The 19,021-nt window shown below is 47.5% G+C and overlaps 1 protein-coding gene across 2 annotated transcripts in view; it reads right to left on the bottom strand.

Annotated features, from left to right (window-relative positions):
- The window catches only part of SLC13A3 (solute carrier family 13 member 3), a 128,288-nt gene extending 109,805 nt beyond the window's left edge, over nt 1–18,483 (bottom strand). Inside the window, exons 1-2 of one of the 2 annotated variants that reach the window (XM_025399170.1) lie at nt 17,935–18,483; nt 12,957–15,785 (exon numbers count right to left, since the gene is read on the bottom strand). In XM_025399170.1, the coding sequence (XP_025254955.1) occupies nt 15,307–15,785; nt 17,935–18,217 (762 nt within the window). In that variant the 5' untranslated portion in view covers nt 18,218–18,483 and the 3' untranslated portion in view covers nt 12,957–15,306. Of the gene's footprint in view, nt 1–12,956; nt 15,786–17,925 lie in introns of those variants that run through there. The other variant, XM_025399165.1, reaches the window with a different exon arrangement.
- Nucleotides 18,484–19,021: the final 538 nt, after the last annotated feature.

Genomic DNA, 19,021 nt, shown 5'->3' with positions numbered 1-19,021 from the left:
TCATGGCTTGAGCTCCAGCAACCATCATTGATCAGGAAGTGTAAGGGATATGTTATACTGGTGGCCTCCACAGACCCATACCTCCTGGTATTCACACCATTATGTAGTACCCTCCCACAGTGACTCTGGGCTTGGCTGCGTAACTTGCTTTGGCCAATGGGACATCAGAAAATGTGATGCAAACAAAGGCTTAACTACAACTTGCACATTAGGGCTTGTCTTCTTTAAACATTCCCTCTTGGCAGCCAATGTCACACCATAAAGAAGCATGGACTAGACTACTAAATGATGAAAGACTCCACAGAGAGGGGCCCTGAAAGACAGGAAGCTATTTTGGATGTCTCAGCCCCAGCAGAGCTCCCACTAAATGCAGCCCCCTAAGTGATCTCAGCCGCACCATGTGGAGCAGAAGAACCACCCAACTGAGCCCAGTCAATCATGGAATTATGAGAAATAACAAGATAATGTTGTTGCAAGTTGTGAGGTGATTTAATACAGAAATCAACATGAACTGACCTTGAGAATGAAAGGTACACACTAAGTATGCAAAAGCAGAAAGATGGGAGTTGGGATCCTTCATGAATTCATGGAACCACCTCTGCACTTTGTTTACAAGGCAGTAGAAAACCTAGTATGTTGAGCCTTATGTGTCTATGTTTTCAGTTGTGTGTGACTGAAGTTGTTATGTTGGGGACATGAGCAAGCGGAAGACTTGTTTGCACATCATACTCTGTTATGAGTGTTGGAATGCACTGCCCAGTGCCCCTTTAGGAATAAAAAACTCCAACTGCTGGGAATGCTTCCAGTAGTCAATTCTTGGCTATGATCCCATTTGATAATTGCCTCAGCAAACAGTGCCACGTTAGCCAAGGTCATGTTTCCTTCCCAGAGTGACTGACATCCAGTTACTGACTGAAGCAGGAATACAAGTGCCCAGCCTCCTCACCCCAACTTGAGACAACTTTGAGGGCCATCCCCCTTCAGAGCACTCATGCAATTGGTCAAGGCCTCTGTCTAGGTTGCATTTCAGCTCAACATCTCCCTTCACCCTACAGTTGCCCCTCCCCTCCCCTCCCCTCCCCTGCCTTCCCCTCCCCTTCCCTCCCCTTCCCTTCCCTTCCCTTCCCTGGATGTGGATCCCAAAGGCATGCTCTAATACATTTCCTGCACACTAGTCTCCAAATCCTGGAAAACCCAACCTACAACACAGTGTTTCTCAACCATTTGAATGTTATAGTATATGTCTGTACTGCTCATTAAAAAAAAAAAAAGGTATATAAGACAGAGTTCATATGTAGAACCAAATCACAGTGTGGGTTCTCTAGGAAACACGGGGTTAGGAGTGCGTAAGATTTATTGGGAATAACACCTGTGAAAAGGAAAAGGAACAGGGAGAAGCAGGATTGGGCAGAGGGAGCCACCAGGCAGCATTCAGGCACAAAAAAGTCTCGCCATCACAATGGAGAGCCCCGAGCAAAGCTCACCCACTGGAGGAGTCTTGCACCAGGTGGGTAGATACTTGTACCCTTATCTTGCTCAACCAGCCTCTGAGCTGAGGGCCTCCCTGAGAAGAGCATTACTTCGACTTGAAAACCAAGGCAGTCCCCAAAGGAGCTAATAATGACTGGGCAGCTAGTCCCAGTTTGAAGGGGAATCCAAGCTGCACATGTCTATGACTCCCACTAGCTAGAGGGGCTTTTTCATAGTCATCCAATCTGATACACCTGTCCCACTCAACAGGTCAACAAATAGGGTCACAGTGTCTGTTCCAATACCACCCAGAGCATCAGGGTCTGAATTATGGCCAGTTCCCAGTCCAGGGGTCCTTCCACTAGACTTCAAGCTAACTCATGTGAAGAGAAGGAAAGAGTGGCTTTGAACTTCCAGTAGGCAGAGGCCATGCCTGCTCAGACACAGCTGTCTCTCCACTGCCTGGCACATGGGTGGGAAAGAAATATGAGTTGGGTTGAATTGAATTGATGTGCAAATCCCAACATTTGGTAATCTCTCACCAGAAGGCTGGGCTGTCAGCATTCCTGGTGTTCCTCGTGCTGCACCAACCAGTAGTCATTCATACCCAAGCTCTGCTGAGCCCATGGTAACAGGAGTATGTATTTTGGAATCACCTATTCATTTATTCATTCAGCAAACATTTACTGAATTCAAACCTGTACCAGACACTGTGCTGGACACTGGGGATCTGACATGAAATGAGGCAGGCAGCATCCTTCCTTCATGCGGCTCCCTATCTAGTGGGGTAGGCAGTTCAAACACCAGTCCATATGTGGTTATAAAACATAGCCACAAATCCTGTGACACCCTTTCCACTGGGAGGCAGTGTCTATGCCCCTTCCTGATGAACCTACGTGAGCTTCTGACTGCTCTGACCAACAGCTTACCGTGGAAGTGACCCGATATGGCTTCCAGGGCATGAATAAGGCCACACAGCTTCTGCCTGATTTCTAGAACACTTGTCCTTGGAGACCTGGACTACTGCCCTGAGGCTGCCATGCTGGAGAGGCCATGAGTATCTGCTCTGGTTGACAGCTGAGCCCAGACTTCCAGCCAGCCCCATCAAGGCACAAGACACATGAGTGAAGCTGTCTTAGGCCCTCCAGATGAGCTTATCTGATGGCTGAGTGACCCTGCGTGACATTCCTCAATGCCATGGAGAACAGAAGAATCACCCAGCTGAGCCCCACTCTAATTCTTGCCCCACAAAATCATGATATATTACTGCATGATTATTGTTTAAGTTTGGGGGGTAGTTTGTCAAGCAGATGTTTAACACTGAAACTGTGTACCTGGTGGGCTCATATCACCCCTCTGAGCCTCCATGGCCTCATGGAAAATGTAGATAATGGAAACAACTACATCATAGGTTTATGATAAGGCTCAAAGAATGAAAAGCCAGGCACTGTTAAGTGCTTTTCCTGTTGATTCGTTTAGCACAGGACCAGGTACCTATCAACCCCTAATTACAGGAAAGTATGATTTCTAATTGGGAAATAACATGCTATGTGAGGTATGAATAAATATATTAACTATGGTCATCAGCCCAGTTATGGAGGCTTGCTGTGTGCCAAGCACAGTACTAGGCATTTACATGAACGATCAGGTCCTGTCTGGTCCTTCAGCCCTCCCTCCCTTCCCTTCCATTGCTGGGGACTGTCCTCTTTGCAGTCTTCTTTCTGCTCCTTGAGCATAGCAAGTTCTCTACTTTTACAAATGCTCAGTCTGCCTGGATCTCCCTGTGCACCCTTCCCAAGCTCCCACCACCATCACCATGACTGGTTCCTTCTACTCACTCAGTCCTCAGCTCAAATGTCACCTCCTCAGAGGGTCTCCACCCCTGACCTCCTGATCTAATGAAACGCAGCCTTCCTCAAGTCCACGTCACTCACCCTGTACAAAATCCCCGAGTTATTCCTTCATAGCATGATTCGTCGTCTGAAAGTGTTTACCACTAGGTTAAACTCCAGGGGAACGAGGGAGTCCCAGTCGCCCCCTGCCACTCTCTCAGTGCCTGTAACATGGAGAGAAGCAATAAATATCGAAGGATGAAACACGTTCTACATCATGGGTTTTATTGTTAGAAATATCAGTAAAAATCATGACTATTGTTCATTCAACAAGGATTAATTAAGCACCTATTGTGTACTAGGCATCATTCTGGGTGCTGGGGATACAACAGTAATCAAATCAGACACCAGTTTTGTTCTCACAGAGTTTTCATTTTAGTAGCTCTGTGATAAGATACATGTGTGAAATACACAGCATGTCACGTGGAATTTAGTGCTATGAAGAAAAATAAGGTAGGCAGTGGGAGAGAGTATGAGGGGAATCTTGGCACCAAATTCCATTCTTCCCTCCACAGAAGGGACTTTCGGTTCCCCTCCCCTCCACCTCCGCACCCTGACCCCCATACCCCGTCAACATCTCTCAGTGTGACATTTTGTTTGAGGTCTCTGCAGCTCCAAGAACAATATTGGCTTTGATGCAGGTCCCAGCAGAGAGCCCTCAGACTGGAGTGGGGTTTAGTTCCCCCTTCTTTCCCCTGGAGGGGGAAGTCAAGCAGTTTGGCCTTGTGGGGCCTTTCCTCACTATGGGGAAGGAGGCAGGCCTGGGCCTTCCTGGCCTGGAACGTTGACTAACCCTGGGTTCTGGGCCATCCCCTGGCCTCCTCCATCCCGGGCAAAGAGTTAAAGTTTACAAACACGGAGAGGCCTTTGATCGGCAGCAGACCCCCAGTGTTCTGTTTTTTGTTCCAAACCTCAGGCCAGGACCATACTCTGTTTTGCCTCCAGCAGGGGAGACAGTGGGTAGGCAGGGAGCGTGCGTGCACGAGTGTGTGTGTGTGTGTGTGTGTGTGTGTGTGTGTGTGTGTTTAGGGGAGTGGGAGGAATCAGAGGAAGGCTCACACAGATCCTTGATTTTCTTTCCAACAAGCAGCTAGGTTTGGAAGAGAGAATTCAATTCAATTCAAAATACCTAAGGAGCACCTACTAAATCCCAGGCACCATGGTAGAAACTAGGGCTAGAGCAGTGAACCAACAGAGCTCCCTGCCCAGAGCCCAGGTTCTAGAGGGGGCCATAGACAGCAAACGAATGAGCAAGTGAATACAGAGGCTATCGGGGGCCATGATGCGCTGGAGAGGAACAAAGTTGGGCAATCGATGGGAGTGGGGTGCGGGTGCTGTGGGGGCTTCCCAGACAAAGTGGCATTTGGTAGAGACCTGAAGGAAATGAGGGAGGCAGCCATGTGGCGATCAGTGGGAAAAGTGTTTCAGGGAAAGGGAATAGCAGCTGCAAGGGCCCTAAGATGTGCGCAAGGCTGGCATGTTGGAAGTACAGCAAGGAGCCCAGTGTGGCTGACCCAGGGGAACAGCGGGGAGAGGAACAGCAGAGGGGTCAGAATGGGGACAGGAACAGCAGAGGGGTCAGAATGGGGAGTGCTGGGGTTAGTGGGGGCAAAGTGGAGTGGTTTTCCTTTTTCTTTCTTTTTTTTTTTTTTTAGGAGACAGAGTCTCACTCTGTCACCCAGGCTGGAGTGCAGTGGCACGATCTCGTCTCACTGCAACCTCCACCTCCCAGGTTCAAGCAATTCTCCTGCCTCAGCCTCCCAAGTAGCTGGGACTACAGGCACATGTTGCCACGCCCAGCTGATTTTTTTTTTTCTTTTTTAGTAGAGACAAGGTTTCACCATGTTGCCCAGGCTGGTCTCGAACTCCTGAGTTCAGGCAATCCGCCCACCTCAGCCTCCCAAAGCGTTAGGATTACAGGCATGAGCCACCGCACCCGGCCCCCCCCCCCCTTTTTTTTAAGTTTGTTTTTAACTAAAACCAAACTGTGTCATCCAGGCTGGAGTACAGTGGTGCAATCATAGCTCACTGCAGCCTTGAACTCCAAGCGATCCTTCCCACCTCAGCCTCCCTAGTTGCTGGGACTACCGGCATGTACCACCTTGCCTGGCAGATCTGAACTGAGATTTAATAGAACTCCTGGGCTACGTGGAAACAGTGGGGACGAGGGCAGAAGGGGGGAGAACCATGAAGGGCAACTGCAGGGATTCAGGCAAAATATAGCATGGCCTATGCCAGGGTGGCCAGGAGGGGGAACAGAGAGTAGTTCCAAATTCATCTTTTTTTTTTTTTTTTTTTCTGAGACAGTCTCACCCTGTCCAGGCTGGAGTGCAGTGGCGATCTTGGCTCACTGCAACCTCCACCTCCTGGGTTCAAGCGATTCTCCTGTCTCAGTCTCCCGAGTAGCTGGGATTACAGGCACCCACCACCATGCCCGGCTAATTTTTGTGTTTTTAGTAGAAACGGGGTTTCGCCATGTTGGCCAGACTGGTCTTGAACTCCTGACCTCAGGTGATCCGTCCACCTCGGCCTTCCAAAGTGCTGGGATTACAGGCAGGTGCCACCGCACCTGGCCTCATTAGCTTTTTACCGAAGTACAACATAAATACTGAAAATTACACATATAAACATGCCTGCAGTTTCATGAAGTTTTACAAACTCAATCCACCCACATAACCAGCATCAAGTTCAAGAAATAGAACATGTCCATCCCCCCCAGAAGCCCCCTCCAAATCACTGCCCCTCCCCCAAAGGCAGCCACTCTCCCAACTTTGTAATTATATTTTGAAAGTAAAGCTTGCAGGATCTGCTGCTGGATTGAATGGGGGCAAGGGGAGCTGGTGAAAGATGGGAGTCAAAGAGAGACCGCAGGTTTGGGGTGAAGTTCTGGATTCCTGGGGCTGCCATTTCCTAAGATGGCAAGTTTATGATGGGGGCAGAGACCATGGGTGAAACCAGGGGTTTGTTTTGGGACCTGTTAAGTTTTGGGATGCCAGTGAGGCCCTGGGGAAGATACACGCCATCTTATCTAAAGGTTGCAAACTCAAATGCTCTCAGGAACAAGTAACAAGAGCAGTAAGACATATCTAACTCTCCTCTTACCTCTGTAAGGAGAACAATGGGACTAGTGTGATGATAAACAGTGACTCAGAGCCAAAGAGCAATAGGGAGCAGTGGAGACTGGGGCAAATTGGAAAGCACAGCCCCCTCTAAAAGAAGATGTGTTAGAACAGGGGCCCCGCATGGCAAGATCTCCTGAAAATGTTTCCAGAGAAGCCAGATGTCTGGATTTTTACAAATGAAACCATCCATATGTGTTTGAAATTGTTTAACACTGGCATATGAAGTTATTTAACATTGGCAACTAAAAAGCAAACATTACGTGAACCCAAGAAAACTGGCTAGAGTGACAGCAACCCACTGGATCTAGATCAAATCTTCCACTTTACAGGTAGAGAAACTGAGGCCCAGGGAAGTCTAGAATTTTCCCCAAACTCACAGAGGGAGTTGGTGGCAGACTTTGGCCAGGGCTTGAGTAGGCTGCGTCTCAGTGCGGAGTTCTCACCTCCCAGACCTTGGTAAGAAGGGGTTGGAGTTTGTCTGTCTCCTTGACTTTGATCTAAACAGAGAGGCCCCAACCTGACGGTGAAAGGCAGTAAGATGCTATGAACAAGTATGGCTTTGGGGACCTGGGGTCTGAATCTGTGTTGGTTAGGAATGCTTTTGGCTTCAAGTGATGGAAAATCTGATTTACAGTAGCTTCAGCTTTGGAGATGTTTGCCTGTGCATGTAAGTCCAGAAAGCAAGGTCTGAGGTCACTAAGAACAGACTCACACTCTGCCCATCCCTCCACCTCATCATCCATCTTCCTCTCATTGACTCTTTACCATCAGGGGTGGCCTCATGGTCTCCAGATGGCTGCTGAACCTCTGGTTATTGTCATTGCATTGAAAAACGGAAATTGTTGATGGGAATGTGCTGGTGTCCGAGCAGGGAGAGAATTCTTACATCTCCTCACCTTCCAGAAGCAAAAGCTTCCACAGAAGGCATCTTCGCAGATTTGCTCTTGTATCTTATTGGCCACAAAACGGTCACATGCTGATATGGTTTGGAGGTTTGTCCCCTCCAAATCTCAGGTTGAAATGTGACCTCCAGTGTAGGAGGCGGGGCGGGTGGGAGGTACTGGATCATGGGGGCAGATTCCTCGTGAATGGCTTGCTGCCCTCTCTGTGGTAATCTCTGAGTGAGCCCTGGCTCTGTTAGTTCACAAGAGAGCCGTTTGTTTAAAGGAGCCTGCCTCCTCCCCTTCTGTCTTGTTCCTGCTCCCACCATGTGACACTGCCTGCTCCCCCTTTGCCTTCCATGATCGGAAGCTTCCTGAGGCCCTCACCAGAAGTAGATGCTGGAGCCATGCTTGTACAGCCTGCAGAACCATGAGCCAATTAAGCCTCTTTTTCCTATAAATTACCCAGCCTCAGGTGTTTCTTTACAGCAATGCAAAAGGCCTAATACACATGCCCATTCCTAATCAGGGACCAATGTGACCTTTCCTGAGGTGAAGTTATCTTCACCTAAAAATATCTATATAAATTGGGGTTCTGTCCAAAAGGAATAAGGAGGGTAGGCTGGGCGCCATGGCTCATGCCTCAAATCCCAGCACTCTGGGAGGCCAAAGCAGGCAGATCACTTGAGGTCAGGAGTTTGAGACTAGCCTGGCCAACATGTCAAAATCCTGTCTCTACTAAAAAATACAAAAATTGAGACGATCCTGGCTAACACAGTGAAACCCCGTCTCTACTAAAAGTACAAAAATTAGCCAGGCATGGTGGCGGGTGCTTGTAGTCCCAGCTACTTGAAAGGCTAAGGCAGGAGAATGGCATGAACCTGGGAGGTGAAGTTTGCAGTGAGCCGAGATTGCGCCACTGCACTCCAGCCTGGGCGACAGAATGAGACTCCATTTCAAAAAAAAAAAAAGAGGGGATGGGCTCACGCTTGTAATTCCACAGTTTGGGAGGCCAAGGCAGGTGGATCATTTGAGGTCAGGAGTTTAAGACCAGCTTGGCCAACATGGTGATATCCCCATCTCTACTAAAAATACAAAAGTTAGCCAGGTGTAGTGGTGGGCACCTGTAATCCCAGCTACTGGGGAGGCCGAGGTGGGAGAATCGCTTGAACCTGGGAGGTGGAAGTTGCGGTGAGCTGAGATCGCACCACTACACTCCAGCCTGAATGACAGAGCAAGACTCTGTCTTTAAAAAAAAAAAGGAGGGTGACTTTTGGTAGGCAATAATGCTGTAAGATGGGTATGGCAGACGGTATTTTATTTCTTGCCCTCTCAGCATCTATTTCCTATTTTTCTGATGACATACTTTGATTTTCCTTCAGGTAGGCGTTCTCAGAACAGCAGCCTCAGCATCACCTGGGAGCTTGTTAGCAATGCAGATTCTCAGGCCAATCTCACACCTTTGATTCAGAAGCTTTGGAATGGCAGACTGGCAATGTGGGAAAGTGCATCCTGTCTACCCTTAGCTTATAAGGGGAACAAATGGAGCTGTATTATAATCACCTGTTTGCTGCTCTCTAAAAATAGTAGCTACCTAAATGACATCATAACGATATTGCTCATTGTTGCCATGTGCCATGCACTGTGGTAGTGCTCCAAGTGCTCCACACACCTCCTTATATGGATGCTTGTGGTGGACATGGATGTGCAACCCAGATGCCTTAAGGAAGGACTGATTGCCCCAGAGGCAGGGCGAGTGGTCAGCAGTCAGCTCCTGTGGTCAGCTCCTCCAGGGATAGCCTCACAGTAGGCAGAGAGTGGCCTTGCCTGAGCTCATGTCCCTTCCAGGGGTGACCCCCCAGTGACTAATGTGAGACTGCAAAGTCCTGGCCATCTCAGGCCATCTTGTGACATCTCTGAAGAGCCATTTCAGCTGCAGAGTTCCCACAGGGTTGACCGAAGCTGCCGCTGGGTCTCAGTTCCAGTTCTCCCTCTGCCCTCTCCTGTGTCCTCCGTGCTGTGGATATTGATCCCAAGGGCAGCTCAATCACGTCTCAGAGTCTGCTTCCTAGGGATCCTGACCAGTTACAATACTCACAGCAACTCCACCATGCAGCACCATTGTGAGTCCATTTTGCAGATGAGGACACTGAGGCTCAGAGAGGTACAAAGAGGGGATCCCAGGCCATGCACCTGGTAAACAAGGAGACATGGGCTGGGAAGCCAGCATATTTGTGAATAGAGTAGTGGCACGTTCTGGCTTTAAAAGGGTCCCCTGGGCTGCTGAGTGAGGAAGAACAGAAGGGGCCAGGACAGAGGCAAGGGCACCCCAGGACAGAGGCAAGGGCACCCCAGGCTGGACCTTGTCATCCCTGCAGCTTCTTCAGAAGAGCCAGACACAGCCCATGTGCTCACTAAATACCCAGTGAAGAAGTGAGTGAAGAGAAAATGGATGAAAACGTTAAGACCGGAAGGAACCAGACATCCTCACGTCTGTCTCGCTCATTACATGGTGCATAATTAGCACAGTGCCTGCCACACATAGGTGCTCAGCTAAGGTGGTATTGAGTGAATAAATGAACATGTTCAAGGAAGGGAGAGAGGGGAGGAAAGGAGGCAGGGACTTGGGAAGAAAAGATGGAAGTAGACGAAGGAAAAGGGGAGAAAAGAAGGGGAGGAAGAAAGAGGGGAAGGAGGGAGGAGGAAGAGAAGAGAGAAAGTGAAGGGAGGTTTCTTTACCTGTTCGCACCGAGAATGACAGTAACTTACGACCCCTGGTGGCAGAAAAGTGCAGTCCATTGAAATTGTGGTGCCTAGAATTAAAGAAAAGGGAAGACTCCTAGTTCCCCAAGAGGTTCAGGCTGCATTCGTTTGTTTTCTATTGCTTTTAACAGAATACTTGAAACTGGGTAATTTATAAAGAAAAGGAGTTTACTCCTTATTGTTATGGAGGAATACAAGGTCAAGGGGGCACATCTGGTGGTGGCTAGCCTTCTTGAAGGTGGGGACTCTACAGAGACCTTAGGCGGCACATGGCATCATATGATGAGGGTGCTGGGCATGTTAGCTCAGGTCTCTATTCCTCTTACAAAGCCACCAGTCCCGCTCTCATAATAACCCATTATGTATTAATTCACATGTGGATTAATCCATTCATGAGGGCAGAGGCTTCAGGATCCAATCACCTCTTAAAAGCCCCATCTTTCACTACTGCTAAGTTGGGCAGTTTCCAGCACATGAGATTTGGGGAACACATTCAAACCACAGCAGGTGCGGGCCCTTTTAAGAACATGGACTCCTCCATCAGGGTTCTGGCAGTCAGTGACAGCTGGGTTAGAACTAGGGTGAAGCAAGCGAGGCACAAATTTAAGGGGGCACCCAAAAACTCAATAATCAAGACAAATATCTTAATGGGATGGTTTTAAAAATCAAATTGGCAAACTATGGCCCACAGGCTGACTGTCTGATTTGTAAATAAAGTTTTATTGGAACCAGGGTCAGGAACATGGTGAACTCTTGCAGTTAAATCAGAGATTATGCCCTGCATGTCTTCACTAATGTAGGTGTTCCCAACCCCTAAGGTAGCACGTGTTGTGGGCATGGTCGGTTCAGCTCATCCAACAATAAGAACACAGCTTGTTTGGAGCACTCCCCCAGCTTTAAAGCGACTCTACTCTGGAACTACCTCTCTTGGCCCCATGGACTGGCCACAAAAGCACTTTTCGGTGTTCCAGGAATGTGGGCCTGTGTCAAGTGTTGGTCGCATCTCAGTGTCCTATCACATTTCCCTGGCACTGTCATTCGCTGAGTGGCATGGGGCAGGACTTAATTTCTCTGTCTCATTTGCTTTTTCTGTAAAATGGGTTAATGCATGCAAAGAATGTAACTCTATAATAAAGTCAGCTGCTGCTGTTAAAAGCGTGGGTTTGAATCCCAGCTGTCACTTACTGTGACCCTAGGACATGATATTTCCTATTGCTGTTTCCTCCACCATAAAATGGAGATTATAATCCTCATCTGGTTGGGTTTAGGTGGGGATTCACACAAAACTGCTAGTGCTTTTGGTTCAGCACTGCAAAGCACCTGCAGCTCCCCCGTGGACATCAAGGGATCTGAAAGTGCAGAGGGTTCCTTAGCCCTTTGTGACACAGAACTAGGGAAGGAATCCACTGTTTACCTAGGAACGTTTGTTAACCCTTTATTTCCCACTGTGGGCCACGGGCTAAGTGTGCAGATGGGCGATTCTCCTCCTGGGGGCATTTGTGACGTTTCTCCAGTCTCCAATATCTGCCACTCTCCCTCTGGATACTAGAAAAGATCATTACTGCTTCCTGACAGCTGTGGCTACCCCAATTATCACTGGCACTGATACTGGAGGTAGAAAGAAATTATTTAGGCAGATATTGAGGGCAAAAGAGTCATCAGCTGAATTTCCCTTCTAACAAAAAAGCAGCCCCAGAAATCATTTCTTTTCTAACAAAGAGCAGCCTGAAAAATCCAGCTGCAAACATAGATAAGGAAGCTGGAAGCTTGCACAGGGGAATGCTGGTAGCTGTGCCAATAGAAAAGGGCTACTTGGGGGCCAGGCATGTCCAACACAGAGGCTCCATCTTCCCTTTTAGCACGTGTACAGTAATAAAGAAGTGGGCAACATGGCACACCTCAGGCAGAGAACTCACCTGCATAATAAAAGATTGGGGTGGGGGTGCCCAGAGATTCATACCCTACGCCAGTGGCACACCTGGGTCCAACCAGTTTTGCACACCCTATGTAGATCAGACAGTACCTGCTCACCAGCTCATCTATAAAACCCCCTGCAGATCTGCTGGATCACCGCAGATCCAGCAACCCATTTTTCCAGGACCCCTCTTGTAACAGAGAGCTATTCTCTTTCTTTCAACCATTAAATTTCTGCTCTTCAACTCACTCTTTGTGGGTCCATGTCCTTGATCTCCATGACCACGAGACAACGAACCTCGGGTGTTCCCCCAGACAAGGCTGCTTCTCCACTGCGTTCCCTGCCTCGGTGGCTGCCAGGTCCTGTGCCAAGCAGTTGGAGCATGCTCGCCACGGCTTCCACCCTGGCTACTGTTTTCACTGGCCCAGCTGGTTTTGGTTGCCTTCTCACTTCCAGGTTTCTTGCTTCCACTCTTGCCGTCTATGGTTTTCTGCCAGCAACCAATGCAACTCTTTCAAAACAATCAGGTGTCACCGTGTTAAAAATCCTGAGTCCCATTAAGAACAAAACCCAACCTTGTAACAGGGCCCTGCAGGATCTGGCCCTGCCTCTCCCATCGCATGTTCTGCTCCTCCTCCTTGCTCACTGATGCCAGCCACACTGGCCTTGCTGTCGGGGATGTTCCTTCCTCACCAACTTCGCACGCCACAGCCTGCCTGGGATATACTCCCTTCATCGCCCGTGTTTCTGGTTTTCCTTCACATCTTCACTCATCACTGTCTGAAACTGCCTTATTTTACGTTCCCCAGGAAAGTAAACTTCATGTTCCCCTCTATTAGATCTCCAGTGCCTGGCACATAGTGAGTACTAGTGTGTTACTCACGCTGCTAATAAAGACATACCCGAGACTGGGTAATTTATAAAGGAGAAGTTTAATTACTCACAGTTGAGCATGGCTGGGGATGCCTCGGGAAACTTACAATCATGGCGGATGGGGAAACAAACACATCATTCTTCACATGGCAGCAGGAAGTGCCAAAAAGAGGGAAAAGCCCCTTATAAAACCATCAGATCTCATGAGAACTCACTCACTATCACGAGAACTGCATGGAGGTAGCCGCCCCCAGGATTAAATTACCTCCCACTAGGTCTCTCCCGTGTCACGTGGGGATTACGGGAACAATTCAAGATAAGATTTGGGTGGGGACACAGTCAAACCATATCAACTAGGGCTTTGTTGATTTAATGCACATAAGCCAACCATACCCCACAAAGTAGGTACTAGCCTTATAGTACATGTGAGGAAACTGAGGAATGAGGCATCTCATTCATGTTGGGAATATTAATTGAAAAACTTGTCAGCTCCTGTGGTCCTTGGAGTTCCTTGAAAATAATGTTATATGCCAATACTTCTTATAGTACTGTGAAGACGCACCATATCCCATATCTCTTTTGTCAGTGGAAAGAACCCAGATTTGGAGCCAAGTAAAAGTACCTTTGGCTACCTGTGACGTCTAGGACAAGTTCCCACCTTTTGGGGCCAGTTTCTCCATCTATAAAATGGGGACAACGCTTAAGAGTTATTTTAGATCCAATATAAAAATTCCCAGCCCAATGCCTGAAATGCAGTAAACAGGCAATGATATTATTTTTCCTCTCTACTAGTCACAACTACCCAGGAAGGGAAGTTTTCACCATTCCTGGCCATCCACCCCATGCTGGACACTGGGGGAGTGCTGACTGTGATGAACGAAACAAACAGAGTACTGGTCCTACTATTACAGAATGTTTGCTTCATAAGAACAGGCACTGACTGTATCATCTCTCAACACAACGGAATGAAGCTAGGAATGAGTAACAAAAGAAAAACTGGAACATTCACAAATGTGTGGAAATTAACAGATTTCTAAACAATCAAGTGGTCAAAAAAGAAATCACAAGGGAAATTAGAAAATACTTCGAGATTAATGAAAACAAAAACACAAAATACCAAAACTGAGAGTGTGTGATGAAAAGTGTGCAGAGAGAAATTCACAGCTGTAAATGTCTATATTAAGAAACAAGAAAGTAACTATGTGAGGTGATGGGTGTTAATTAGCTCAGCTGTAGTCATCATTTCATAATGTGTATCAAAACATCACACTACTTTATAATTTTTTATAAAAATAAATTTTCTTACAAAAGAACAGGCGCTATGTCTGTCTGGCTCACCATTGTACCCAATACCCAACAGGGTGCCAAGGAACATAAAAGGTACTCAAAATATGTTTGTTGATTGGAGTTTACAAGGAAGAAAGATATTTTATTATACATCCGTTCCCTTCCCACCCACACACAGCTTCTTCTAAGAAAAGAAACTGAGGCTGGGCAAGGTTAAAAGCTAGCTCCTGGTACCTTTGCATCCACACTCAGCTTATCTGTACCTTAAACCAGACTTCATCAAACTTCAGTCTTCACAAGTCACTTCACCATTTTTGCTCTACCTACTCATTGCCTGTGACAGAAATCAACTCAGTTTGCTTACCTGTATAAACTTAAAAGGAACTTTATATCAATCACTTGTCTTAGAAGGTAACCACAAAAATACAAAACAATAAAAATAAAAACAATGTTAACATGAATTTCAGTTGCCTGAAAGCTGTAAGTCTGCTTTTTTAAAAGAGAAATTGGAGTTAAGCAGATTTTTCATTTTTTGATCATGACCCTGAAAGAGAAATATATTTGACATCAAAACTCAGTACACATCCTTGTCTACATATACATGTGAAAGTTTCATAAAACAATACACTGATATTTTCTATGCTGCAATTCTATTTCATTTTAAAAAATGCTGGTTGTATCCCATTAAACTGGTTTCAAAATAAACACATCATGTACACAACAAAAAAAACACTGGGTTAGAGGGCCAGTAAGCTCAGTGAGTATCACTGAGACTTCATCCTTCTCTCACAAGGACTAAAAAGAGAGTAACATTCTCATTATGTGGTTCAATGCCACACCCATATAACTGAGACATACATGTCACAATCTGGGAGAAGCCTGTCCTAGATTTAAATACCCAGTTCTGCCTAGAACATGACTCAGACACATAGTAAGCTCTTGAGTAGAGTGAAGTGCAGATGATAATGACACCACAGGCACGATCACACACCACTTAAAAATATCTTAACACCTTTACTTAGATCTCATCTCATACTTTTAGTATTTCTTCAAATTTACTTGAAAAAAGAGCTTCACTGTGTGTGGCTGTCATACACATTTTCCTACCCAACCATGGTCCTCTTTCTTCCTCTCAGGCGCACTTCATCTAATTTTTTTAGCACTGGCCTGGCCTTTTTGGAGGAGGTGGAGTAGCTCTTCAAAAAGGCTTCAAATACAGTTTCAGTGTTGGGATGGGTACTGAGGAAGGCCTTCTCCAGGACATAGAGGTCTACTCCCTTATCCTCTGGAAGTGCCGAAATGAAACTCAGCCCAAAGTCTATGAGGACAATGTTCAGCTGTTCCAGGGGGGGTTTCAGGAGCATGTTGGAGGTGGTGAGATCACCATGAATGAGGTCTTCATCGTGCATTCGAGCCAAAACCTGCCCAATTGTCTTGGCTAAGTTGGAGAGACTTTGGGGAGTTTTTTCAGTCTCCATAGTAGACTGAATATAATCTCGAACAGTCACTGAGCCTTCAATTTCTTCCATATATAAGCAGTTGGAAGCATAGTCCACAAAAAAGACAACTGGGGCAGATATTCCTGAAATCAAGACATGAGTGGTTATTGGGTTGGATTTTTTTTTAATGGATAAACTTAATTTTCAAAGATTAAGCCAGTTTTTCCATCTATATCTACTTATTTCAGGACGATTTAGGAATGCTACAGGAAATGGTACAACTGAATGGAATATTCCCCTGCTCCTGCCCCCTGCAGGACTATACCTGGGCCCACTCCACAGCTAAACTGAGGAGGCCATAGCTTCCTCCTCCCTTCCAAACCACCCTTTCTCACTGAACTTCATTTGTCACACTCACTCTCTAAAAAACAAACAAAACAAAGGCCGGGTGTGGTGGCTCATGCCTGTAATCCCAGCACTTTGGGAGGCCGAGGCGGGCGGATCACTAGAGGTCAGAAGTTCGAGACCAGCCTGGCCAACAGGGTGAAACCCCATCTCTACTAAAAATACAAAAATTAGCAGAGCGTGGTGGTATGCACCCGTAGCTACTCGGGAGGCTGAGGCAGGAGAATAGCTCAAACTCAGGGGGTAGAGGTTGCAGTAAGCCAAGATTGCGCCACTGCAGCACTCCAGCCTGGGTGACAAAGTGAGACACTGTCTCAAAATACAAAAACAAACAGCAAGGCACAGCCCAGTCAGAGCAGTTTCTACTGATGAGGACACAAACAGGAGGCCAAGCAGTGTGCTGGCTTCGAGGTTCATCTTCACAGTCAGAGAGGACAGGGTTCAAATCCCAGCTCCTTTTCTTATTAGTTGTCTAATCTAATCTTAAAATTACATTAACTTCTCGGCCAAGGCAGGTGGATCACGAGGTCAGGAGATCGAGACCATGCTGGCTAACATGGTGAAACCCCGTCTCTACCAAAAATACAAAATATTAGCCAGGCGTGGTGGCAGGCGCCTGTAGTTCCAGCTATTCTGGAGGCTGAGGCAGGAGAATGGCGTGAACCCGGGAGGCGGAGCTTGCAGTGAGCCGAGATTGGCCACTGCACTACAGCCTGGGGGACAGAGCGAGACTCCGTCTCAAAAAAAAAAAAAAAATTACATTAACTTCTCTAAGTCTCAGTTTCTGCTACAATAAACTCAAATGAATTTTTACTGAAAGTCAACCAGGCTCAGTATACTTTTCTAGAAACTGAGAGATGTATCAATGGGGATACAGCAATAAACAAGCCAGCTATAATACAATCTCTGCTTAACGAAACATATCATAAGAGGCTGAAAACAGAAATATGAACACACAAATAACTTCGTGAAATCTTCAGTCTCTGAAAGGGCAGCAATGTGTCTGCTTGTTGGCTACTGAATGTCCCCCCTGCTAGATCTCCCAGCACTTAACAATGTCCTGGCACCCACAAGTACCTAAAAAATACTAATAAAAGAAAGGCACGAAGCGTAAAAGTAAAAAGCCAGTACTTCTGAGTCAGAGGCATACGGAGCTGAGGGCCTGGACCGGCCACTTAGTAGCCGTGTAACCTTGGGCAAGTTACTTCTCTCTGAGTGTCACTTTCTCATCTGAGGACAAGATTTATGGCGCTGGCGCACAACAAATAGGCAATTTAATGAAATCCAACACTTATTGAGCACTATGTGCCAGGCACACATTCGAACATAATACACTGCACACATACCTCCTCTAATGGTCACAACATCCCTATGACATGGATATTGCTACTATGTCTCCCACTTTACAGATGAAAAAACCGAAGGTGAGAGGCTAAATAACTTGTTGAAAGGTTACATAAGAAGCAGCAGAGTTAGTATTTCAACCCAGACAGCCTGGCTCCAGTGGGGCAAGTACTTGTAATTACATGTTTCTTAAAACTAATAAATGAAAAGATAATGATCGAAAATTGAAACGAGTCAAATGGGGAAATCAAGGCTCAGGGAAGTTAAAGATGTTCGACGTTGAGCAATAATGACAGCGTCCAGATTTGAACCTGGCAGAACGGCCCCAGGACAAACGCTTGACGCTGCAAGGCCACGTGGTTTCTTAAGACTTAACGAATGAAGAAAGGGATGAAAGAATAACATTTCCGAAAGGCTGGCCACGGCAGAAGGCACAGAAGGAGAAACTGAGGCAAATCGAGGCTCGGAGCGCAGGAGAGCCCCTCACCCGCCCAGGCCCCAGAGCCTCGGGGCCGCCCACGCCAGGATCCGGGCCCTCCTTACCCGCGCGGCGGCAGCGGAGGAGAGCCCGTGCTTCCTGCACCGTCCGCCGCCGGCCAAGCCGCGCCTCCAGCGCCGGGTGCCGGTAGCCCTTGGGGAAGCGGTGCTTGATCACCGCCGCGCGGCCCTGGAAGCGGCCGCGGAACACGCGCGCCTCGGCGCCCTGCTTCACCAGCTCCAGGCCTCTCAAGAAGCGGCTGCTTCGCTCCCGGGCCGCGGCCAGAGCCTCAGCCTCTGGCGCGGGCTCCTCGCCATCGCCCGGAGCAGCAGCTCTGGCCGCCGCCATGACTGTGCTCGGCGCTACAGCTCCAACGGACCCGCTCTTTCTGAAAACTGTCGCGATGCTTCGGCTCGCTTCGGAAATCCTGATACTTCTTCGGTTACCCGAACGCTTCCGCCCTGGACACTTCCGGCCTGGGAGTGGTTACGCCTCCCAACCTTTCGGCTCTCTGAAGCCTTGGGTTCCCAGCAGGAAGGGCTCTTGTGGCCCCGCCTTTCACCTCTTCGGCTATCTCCGTACACGTTCGGCAACTCTCGGTAAGTGGCTCTTCCCTACTCCTTGGCTCTCCGGAAATCTTCGGTGACTCCAGCAACCGGTTTTGGGAGACCACCTCTCAGTTGGTCGTCTCTTTCCGGAAAACTTCAGCTCCTCTCGAGAAAAACGTCGGACGCTCTTTGCTCACTTAAGGAGTCTCCTCCTGGACAGGTGCACCCTCTAGTAGTGTCTTTTTGGGACACCTCTTCCCCTGACTCCTAAATTCCCCCCAGAATGTACTCATACTAGTCAGTGTCGGAAGGGTCAATGAACCGTGTTTCCGGCATCCTCTTAAGTGCTAGGATAACTACCATTTAGTGCATTCAGAAGAAATAAGATTAAATGATGAAAATCCTTACAGAAAAGAAAATTGAGACTCAGAGAGGGCAGTGGGGGTGGTGGGATGTGGCAGAGAGTGGGGGCTGGGGAATCCAGGAAAGTTTTCCGGAGACAGAACCTAAACTGAATTGGGAGGAATTAAACTTTTTCAGTTTCTACCTGTTTCATTACAAAGCTGATAACACAGGCTGTAGCAAATTCTTACAATACGGAACT

The sequence above is a fragment of the Theropithecus gelada genome, chromosome 10 (genome assembly GCF_003255815.1).
Source record: "Theropithecus gelada isolate Dixy chromosome 10, Tgel_1.0, whole genome shotgun sequence".
NCBI lineage: Eukaryota > Metazoa > Chordata > Mammalia > Primates > Cercopithecidae > Theropithecus > Theropithecus gelada.
The sequence above is the reverse complement of the archived record's forward strand: the minus strand, read 5'-3'. Positions and strand labels throughout refer to the sequence as shown.